The 10,149-nt window shown below is 37.9% G+C and overlaps 1 protein-coding gene across 2 annotated transcripts in view; it reads left to right on the top strand.

Annotated features, from left to right (window-relative positions):
- Positions 1-8,750, top strand: part of LOC105826323 (chromosome unknown open reading frame, human C5orf63) — an 18,540-nt gene extending 9,790 nt beyond the window's left edge. Inside the window, exons 1-4 of one of the 2 annotated variants that reach the window (XM_012664280.1) lie at positions 170-193; positions 3,048-3,168; positions 7,399-7,455; positions 8,114-8,495. In XM_012664280.1, the coding sequence (XP_012519734.1) occupies positions 3,055-3,168; positions 7,399-7,455; positions 8,114-8,290 (348 nt within the window). In that variant the 5' untranslated portion in view covers positions 170-193; positions 3,048-3,054 and the 3' untranslated portion in view covers positions 8,291-8,495. Of the gene's footprint in view, positions 1-169; positions 194-3,047; positions 3,169-7,398; positions 7,456-8,113 lie in introns of those variants that run through there. The other variant, XM_012664279.1, reaches the window with a different exon arrangement.
- Positions 8,751-10,149: the final 1,399 nt, after the last annotated feature.

Below are 10,149 nucleotides of genomic sequence, written 5' to 3'. Positions count from 1 at the left end.
TCTCGCTCTTGCTCAGGCTGGTTTCGAACTCCTGAGCTCAAACAATCCGCCCGCCTCGGCCTCCCAGAGTGCTAGGATTACAGGTGTGAGCCACCACGCCCGGCCATCATTTTTCATTTTACTTTTTCTTTTCTAGAATTAAGTGACTCCAGGAAGTAAGGAATGTGATCCTAATATTACCTGCCTAGAAGAGGTATAGGGAGCTTTTCTTTATATCAGACCCTAATATAATTTTGTGATACTATGCTTCCTAAGAAATATGTTTATTTAACAGTATGGTAAAATGCATGTTCCTTAGAGTATTTGAAAAATATGCAGGTAGTAAAATTGTGTAATACAGATGCATTTGTCAGTAAATAAATGTGCCATGTTTAAGTGATTAAAAATGTGTAAAAAAGTAGAAATGGAGAATTAAAGTGGAAAAGAGAACTAGTTATAAAGAGAATAGTTGAGGCATCACCGAAGACTTTACTTAGCTCTCTGGTTGGTTGAACAAATATTCCAGCAAATCTGGAATGAATAGCAACTCTGTTTACTATGACACGTTTTATTTGTCTTGGGTACAACCAAGACCACATGCTGTGTTTTGTCATGTTGGAAATTCTGAAGCAGATTTCCATTGTGAATGTGAATTCTTTTTAAAGCCTTAACACCTCAGTCTCAGCTCAGCTAGGTAAAAGCAATAAGTTTTCCTTTTCTTGCCAGCCAGACATCAATAAATCTTAAATCCCTCCACCAAAAGCATGTAGCTGCAGTTCACTGTCCTGGTTGTAGTCTTAGGTCACTGCCATAGATGGCCTGATTCTTCTCATTTCCAGGGGCTATTTTTCTGCCTTTATTAAAGCTTTTTTTAAATTTTCTTTCTCCTCCATATATAGTACAACTTCTTTAACTTCACATCATAGGAGGATTTGTCACTGTCTGCATAGAGCCTTCCCGTATCCAATTATGTAGAAATCTCTCCCTAGCATAAACATGGCTCTCTCCCCACCCCTCAATTTATACCCTATGCAGACAAAGCTGTGTTTAGAAGCTGTGTCTCCAACCATGTTCACCTATTGGAGTTGTTGATTCTGCTGAATTTATAGAGAATGTATGTACCAGGGCTTAACACTTAGTTGAGAGTAGCACAGAATATCGTGAAATTGTTTAGATCCACTTTACATTTCAAAATAACTCTGGGTAACAGATATTTGCAAAATTCTCATAACATTCCTTTTTTATGCATTATCAGGATGGTTTAGGTAGCATAGAATTCCAGAGAAAGAAGTAGAAGAGTACGGGCTTAAGAATGAAGGAAAGATCATTGTTTTCAGGGATCAGTATCCAATTTTCTTGTCCTGTGGTCTTTATTCTAGTTCGATATGGGTTAGTGGTTTTCTTTCAAGTCATATCATTCTGTTTGAAATGAGTTTAAGGCTAATCTTACACTGAGGAGCCTGGTCACCAGTGAAGATTAGCATTTAATTAATACAGTTGTGCTCTGTGGAGCAGAGGAGGGTGAGATTGGAGGTGGTGGTGAAGGGAATAGAACCAGCTGCAGTGCTCCAGCCCAAAATCTGTGGACACCCTAAGGAGCACCAACCTTTAGTTATAATATGAGATAGGCCCAAATAATGACTCTTGTCCACACTGAGTGTCTGGTAAGATTTAGGGGCAAGATTAAAGAAGGTGAGAAAGGCTCACTTCCATACTTTTAATATTCAAACAACTATTTGAGCACTTATTGTCTGCCAGGTTAATTGTGCGTGATTGGAGATATTGGGGTAAACAAATACCTGTTCTTATAGAACTCATATTGTAGTGGATGGGACATAAATAATTTTAGGTAGTAAAGGGCAAAAGAAAACTATAGCAAGGTATAAGGACAGGGAATGGTGGGCTGGCCAACACTGGTAAAGTATTCACCAAGGCCTCTCCAAGGAGGTGATATAAGGCCCAGGCCAAATGAGGAGAAGCTACTTAAGAGTTTTTCATGTAGAGGGAAAACAAATGTAAAGATTATGCGGAAGAAATGATCCTTTGGGTATTCAAGGAACAAGAGGAGAAACTTTGCAAACTTTGCAACTTGCAAAAATAAGGGAGGGGAAAATGATAGGTGAAGTTGGAGAGCTAGAGTAAAGTAAAGAAACAATGATCCTAGGAATGAGTTTATCTTGGGAATATTGATAAATGACAACTCTAACAGTGTATATATGTTTTAAAAGTGAAATTATAATATTTACAGTTTTAAGGACAAAGCTAGGGGCTCAGTAGAATAACTAGAGTGTCTTATGTTGAGCAGAGTAGCAGGATGAGGGAGCTCAAAGCCTAGTGTTTGGCATGCTGCTATTACCAAGCTGTTCTTATTGGAATATCTCCAGTGGAAACACTACATTTGTGTGTGAGGTTCTCGAAAGTTATGACAATCTCCTTTTAAAATACTTCTTAAGGAGTTGAGTAGATATTGTTTTCCTGACAAGTTAACTCAGCCCGATTCTCCCCCTGTAGTTCCTCTAAGTACAGCTTTGTGTTTCTCCATCTTTTGTAATGGGAGAAGCGTAGATCTCATAAGAGAGAGCTTGAACCTTCAGCAAGGGACCTGTGCTGCTTACTTATTGTTTTCTTTACTGTGGCAGTGTCTAGGTGTTGTTGAATGCTTGCCAATGAGATAAGCTGTCCTTGTGACTAAAAACCATCTCGGGGAAACCTCCATATTTTAGGGGATCATTGGGATGCTGATAAAATCTGCAGGTGAAATTGAATTTTGTATTCAAATTAACAAATGCACACAGTTTACTTATAGAAACCAAATTATTAGGCACACAGCTAATCCCTAAATATGGATTTTTCCCCCCATTCTAACTTCTATTTTGTTTGGAATACAATGAATATTGAGGCATCATAGAGACTTGCCAAACTTCTTGGGTCTCTCTGACACTCCTGGACTCAAAGAAACAATTCTGAAGCCTTCTAATTCCATCATAAGCATGTAAAACTTACTGTTCATATTGTAAGGAGCAAAGTCTAGGGCATGTAAGTTTATTGTTTTATTTTTCTTTTGACAGAATTAAGATGCTCTGGTTTCAAGGAAATAGCATGCAACTTGCCAAATGCTCCTTTGGACTCTTCTTGAGAAATTTCTCTGCCTCTAAGACAACTCTGCCTGTGCTGACCTTATTCACAAAGGTACAGAGTGAAAATGTAAAATTATTACTTTAAAAATATAAAGTATTAAAATTTGGGGGTAAAGAAAGTTGCATGTGTAAGAAAAGGAGACAAAGTTGAAAGGAAAGACAATGGAGTAAACCTTCTTCAAACCTGTTCGTCAATTTTTCTATCAGCAGAACCGCAGTAACTCTGTTTCCTGCCAAGACACTTCATTATCTCATAATTATCAGAGAATAAATTAATGTACTTAATGGTCATCTGACCCTTGCATTAAAAAAAATGGACAGGCCGGGCGCGGTGGCTCACGCCTGTAATCCTAGCTCTCTGGGAGGCCGAGGCGGGCGGATTGTTTGAGCTCAGGAGTTCGAGACCAGCCTGAGCAAGAGCGAGACCCCGTCTCTACTAAAAATAGAAAGAAATTAATTGGACAACTAGAAATATATAGAAAAAATTAGCCGGGCATGGTGGCGCATGCCTGTAGTCCCAGCTACTCGGGAGGCTGAGGCAGGAGGATCGCTTGAGCCCAGGAGTTTGAGGTTGCTGTGAGCTAGGCTGACGCCACGGCACTCACTCTAGCCTGGGCAAAAGAGTGAGACTCTGTCTCAAAAAAAAAAAAAAATGGACAATAGGTTATAAAATGATGTTTACAAACGTATCATTTATAAATACAGTCAATTCTCGGTATTTGTGATAGTTATATTCTATAAAGTCACCATGAACACTGAATTAGCAAATACTGAACAATTACTTCTAGGAGAAATACAGGGTTAGCTTCCTTTGAGCCTCTGGTCACAGTGTTTTCATCAACCAATCAAATACATAACCTTGTTTTATATACGTTTCTGTTTAAAGATGCCTTGTTTAATATATACTGTTGATTCGTTAACATTGAACTCACAGCCAATGGCACCTATAGCTCGTGCCTCAATGAAGCTGATCTAACACACATATTTTCTCTGTAAGGCATAACCAGCCTCCCTGTGCTTATGAACACAAGACAGCACTTCAGTACTATTCTTGGGAGCTATTTTAAACAGTGAAATCCCCAACAAAAAGCACAAAAATGCAAAAAAACATGGCACTACATAGACCATGAAAAGGATATTTATTAACTTGCGTTTATAGTATGAAAGCTCAAATAAGAAGGCAGAGCGTCACCTTGTTCAACCTCAGCTTGGAATGAGCACTTTTGGTGACTCAAAGTTTTCATCACTGTGTGCGCACGTGTCTGTGAATGACTGCAAAAGCACATTGAGTATTGATTTGGGGGTTGCAAATAAATTTTAGCAAGTAGGCAAATTCACAAATGTGGAGTCCATGAATAGTGAGGATTGGAGTATGCTTATTTTCTTACCTTTAACACTAGGTTTTCTTATATCTTTTCTTATTTTCTTATCTTTAACACTAGTTTTATGCTATAAAACTAGTTTAACATTTTTCAGAGCTTTTTTGCCCTGAAATTTATAATACAAACATTACTGATTTCTTTTTGCTAATTAACATCACTTTGTATGATTTATAATCAAAAAAGAAAGTGTAGGGTAATAGAAGTAACTTTTACAAATACTACTGCAATTCAAAGAAAAAAGGTCTCTTTTTAGATTTTTCAGATTTCAGGCATTTTAGCAATTGCTGCAGTCAATTGCTAAATTTCTGACAGTTACCTAATAACAAAGTTTAATTAGTTTTTTAAAAATAAACTTCTTGTTAAGAATATTTAATCTAAACTGCTTTTCATATCCATTAAGTATATATTGCAGTATTGGAAATTATGGAACCAAAAATATTATATCATCTGAAAGTCTACGATGGGAAATGCATGTGAGAATTAGCCACAAAGATAAAATAATCCCTTAAGGCTAGTATTGCTCACTCGGCCTGGCAGTTCTACACTGTATTTCAGTTTGCACAGCGGTTGAAATAGCCAAAAACAGTTGTTAAAAAAACAAACAAAAAACACCAACCTTCCATTCAGCTTAATATTTGTACTGAGCGCTTGATCTGCACCATTACGCATATAATAAGATATTATTATCACTCCCACCTTCAGTAGTTCACAATCCAGTAAAAGAAATATTTAAAAGTGGTGTCAGTACTCTATCAGTTATAAAGAATAGAAAGTACTTCCCAGAGTGACTTAAAGAAAAAGGGGATTTGGGAGTTAGTCTAGTTTCACGAATAGCTTAATCTAGGAACCAAGCAGATTACCCATCTCTTCAGCTTCACATCCTCTGGGTTAAATCCATCCTTATTTTGGCTCTTCTCACGGATGACTGCAGCAATCCCAATCCCCAGATCTCACATCTCAGCCACCTACAGAAACTCCAGCAAACGTCTCCTGGCTATCCATTGGCTCTGACTGGCCCATTCCTGAGCCAGTTGTAGCCAAGAGGGATAAGATGTGCTGATTACCGGAGCCTAGGTAAGGTGTTCCACTCTTGTTGCTCAGGGATGAAATCTGCCACGTGCAGAGAGTATTTCCTGTGAAGCAAAATCACAGCACTCTTGCTGCAAGAAAGGGGATTGGGTGGTGGACAGCCAAACCAACAAACCTACTACGATTTAAGAATAGAGTAAATAACAAGTGCGGGCCAGGCGCGGTGGCTCATGCCTGTAATCCTAGCTCTCTGGGAGGCTGAGGCGGGAGGATTGTTTGAGCTCAGGAGTTCGAAACCAGCCTGAGCAAGAGCGAGACCCCGTCTCTACTAAAAATAGAAAGAAATTAATCGGACAACTAAAAATATATAGAGAAATTAGCCGGGTATGGTGGCACATGCCTGTAGTCCCAGCTACTTGGGAGGCTGAGGCAGGAGGATCGCTTGAACCCAGGAGTGTGAGGTCGCTGTGAGCTAGGCTGATGCCACGGCACTCTACACTGTAGCCCAGGTGAAAGAGTGAGACTCTGTCTCAAAAAAAAAAAAAAAAAATAACAAGTGCGATGGAAAATCCTAGAGGAGGATGTTTGAATGATCTAGACCACTGGGCCTTAACCTTTTTTGGTTCCTTATTCTATTTAAAATTTGATGAATGCATCAAATTTGCATATATAATTTGCATAGATTTCCATGGACCCCAAGTTTAAAAAAACAAAACAAAAAACCAGATCTAGGGTCTTCTAAAGTTTTTAATATAAAAGCAAATTGTTGGTACATTTGATACTTCTGCAATTTAAAATGTTCTTGTTTTGCTTTTGCTTTTAAGATCCTATACTGACTTTTTGAAACTTTCTCAAAAAATTTCAGCATGATTACCTTAAAACATTACAAATTATCCATAATCTGTTTATCACTAATGCTTAAGATAATATGATGAGCCTAAATCTCCATCTCAAGGAAATTAGGGCCAGAAAGACTCTTTGACATGGTCTGGATTCTTATTTCAAAACACGCATGAGTTAAGCTGCAGGAAGCTTCTCTTTTATATAATAACTCATCTCTTCTGTCATGTTAAAAAGCAGGTTTCATATAAGCATCAGTAATGTTGACTCTATTTTGAGCTCATGCAAGAGAACCTATAGCTAGTCCCTGTTCATGGAGTCAAGGGCTGAGAAGCCTTAAAAATCTGCCAATCGTCCATAGTATTCTCGACAGACTTCTCTACTAGATGGTTTAAGAGTGCAAACAACAATGGGCACTAAAACTTGCTTGCTCCTCAGGTGAAAATTTCATCCTGGAAACCTGTTGTTGACACTTGTGATAAGAAAACAGGCAAAACATTATGAATATAATCATCATCTGAAGTGAATAGAGATTTTTTTTCTCTTTTTAAAGATGGGGCAATTACTATCTAATTTTATCCTAATAGATTTATTCCTGTGGACCGATTAGGAAAAACAGCCTCTCTAGGTTCTGTGCTTCCCAGTCTGAACAAACCTTGAGCCGTTCTGTTGGTGTCAGCCAGGTCAATTGTATGAGACCACTAAGGTGCTCCTGACCTAGGAACAACAAAGCCCTTAAATAGATAGATCAGTGCAAAATAGTAAGAATGTAAATTTATTTTTGTACACATTGATTGACTGAAGAAAAATTAAAACGAACCAAAAAATGCACAGAGCCTCTCTACTGTGAAATACTAGTTATTTAGAAGATTCTATGGTAGTATTTTGCTTCATAAATAAAATTGTAATTAACCTGGTAAAAAACTGTACTTAAGTATAAGTATAATCTGCTGCTTGTGGTTTGGGTTTTTTTGTTAGGCCAAATACCATTCTTTGGATTTAATAGCTTGATTTTTTTTTTCTTCCTGTAGGATCCGTGCCCCCTTTGTGAGGAAGCCAAGGAAGTACTCAAACCTTATAAAAACAGGGTAATATAATACAGTGTAGCTTTTATGTATATGGAATGCATATCCTATGTGGTATAAAGTATCTGCCTGGATCTTTTCTTTAGGAAAAGAGATTAAATGATTTTTCATTTAAATTTTCTTTCTATTCTTCAGAGAGAGAGTTTAGTGCTGATTTCCATAAAACTCATTAACCCTAAGTGTTTTTCTCTGAGCAGTACCGGTTTTCTTACTCTGACTCTTAATATGAGTCAAAGTTAACTAGCAGGTACAGTATTCGTGCTTTCTTTAAACTTTTGTCCCTGTTCCTTTTATTTTATTTTGTAAATTCCATGGAAGTGTTTTCATGTAGCAAACCATCACACCTCTCCCATTCTTACAACACTTCTGTCCTGATTCTCAGGCAGCTCCCCAACATGTTTTATTTCAGTGGGATCTGAGTAGTGCCCTGATGCTGAATGTTACAGGTATAACAGAAAAGTAGCAAGATCGGGAGGTGGGGAATATAATTAAACCACTCAGGTTTTGTAAATCAGGAACATTAGATCACTGTGGACCTAAAACAAACAAACAACAAAAACCTCTCAGCATTAGGAATGGTCTGGGGATCAGTTCATCACTGCAGTTGTTGCGTTGCTCTGTGGTCTCTAAAATACAGAGCTTTAGTCTGTCTGTGTTTCAGTTCATTTTACAGGAGGTGGACATCACACTTCCAGAAAACTCTGCTTGGTATGAAAGGTATAAATTTGACATTCCTGTCTTTCATTTGAATGGCCAGTTTCTGATGATGCATCGAATAAACACCTCAAAACTTGAAAAACAGCTCCTGAAACTTGAGCAGCAAAGAGCTGGAGGCTGACTAGTGCCCTCATGATTTTCAACCTCTTTCCATAAAGAACCTTTCTGAAGAAATGTCCGCGGCCTCACACTCCTTATGTCACTTTCACAGAACCCTAAGGATGTTCTGAACTCAGTGGTGCCAAATAAATGTTGAAGTTCCTCTTGTGATTGATGGAAGTACCAATGCAGGAACTGTTTACTTATTGGCATTTTATAAAATAAGAGGAGTGTATTGGCAGGGAGGGAGATGATGGAGGGAGGGAGAAATCCATTTGTCTTACCTATTCCTGTTGTATTAACGTAGGAGCACTTCAGTCATTGGGCAGTGCTGTGTGTAGGAAGAAGGCTCCGCATTCTTGCTGCTGCCCAGGAGGACTTAACTTTTTAACGAAGGAATAAATGCTCTTCCACTCAGTAGATAAAGTGAAATGTGAATTGTTAATAACTGTTCACAGTCAATAAAGGGATGTTTTAGTGAACACATCTGCACGAAGCCTATTTCAGTGGGATTTAATAATACCTATTTAAAATTAAGTACATTTTTGTTGGGTAGAAGAGAGTAATTATCCTAGGCAAAGAGGCTTCATTTGAGAAAGACAAAAGAAAGATTTAAACTCCCAGAAGGTATATAGGAGTCTCAACCTGCTTTACACATAGTCAGTGAATTGATTTGTAATATTTGAGGACTGCCTTTAATAGTTATTCAGTTGTCATCAATTGAGTTAATCCAACTTATTTATTATAAGACAAATAGTTTTATCAGGTTTTAATATCTTGGAAAAAATTCCTGCTTCTAAACATAACTGAACAGATACATCATTTAAAGACAAAAATACTCTTCACCATTCCATGTAAACTATTAGAAATATAGTTTTTCCCTCTTTTATATTTAGTCAGTTTCAGCCAATATAGGAATGGATTCACTGAAAAACAAAACTTCCTTTCCTCTTAAAATTACATCCCTGCAATTCTATCTGTAATGACATTTTTTTATGAACTATTCTAATGAATTTGGATATTATGAGTCATTAGATTTTAATTTGATCAGTATGATTCAGTCTTAGAAATGATAGAATATTAGAGCTAGCTGACCTGAGATGTTGTCTAGTCCCAGCCCCATTTTATACATGAGGAGGAATCTAAAATCAGAGAGTATCAGGGACTTAACCCAGGATCACGGCCAGTCAGCTGTTAGTCCAGGTGTTGCCTCCCAGCTGAAATTTCCAGTACTCCATGGACCCATTTCCGGGGACTCAGTAAACCTGTGTTATCTCACATATAGCATCCCCAGCCATTCTGGATCCAACACAAATTTGGAAGCAACTTAAAAAGCCTTCCAAGCCTGGCACAGTAGCACACGCCTATAGTCCCAGCTACTTAGAAGGCTGATGCAGGACAAGCACTTAAGCACAGTTTAAGTCCAGCCTTGGCAACATAACAAGACTCTGTCTCGAGAAAAAAAAAAAAAAGCCTTCCAAAGTAACTATAAAAAAATCTTAACAATTGAATAGCAGTGTTTATAATTTACAAATTTCTGTAACACATCTTATTTGATATTATAAATATTAATATTGAACCCTGAGATAGAATTCTAGGATGACTTGAATGACCCTCACTTTTGTATAATTCCCTCCCCTTTGAGTGTGGGTGGAAATATCAATGCTGTGATTATGTTACATTATATGGCAAAAGGGAGATTATCTTGGGTTGGCATGACCTAAGGTGACCCCTTTATTTATTTATTTTTTTTTGAGACAGAGTTTCGCTCTGTTCCCTGGGCAAGAGTGCCGTGGCGTCAGCCTAGCTCACAGCAACCTCAGACTCCTGGGCTCAAGCAATCCTACTGCCTCAGCCTCCCGAGTAGCTGGGACTACAGGC

The sequence above is a fragment of the Propithecus coquereli genome, unplaced genomic scaffold (genome assembly GCF_000956105.1).
Source record: "Propithecus coquereli isolate 6110/MARCELLA unplaced genomic scaffold, Pcoq_1.0 Scaffold88, whole genome shotgun sequence".
In the NCBI taxonomy this organism is placed as follows: Eukaryota; Metazoa; Chordata; class Mammalia; order Primates; family Indriidae; genus Propithecus; species Propithecus coquereli.
This window is presented reverse-complemented; position numbering and strand designations above follow the sequence as displayed.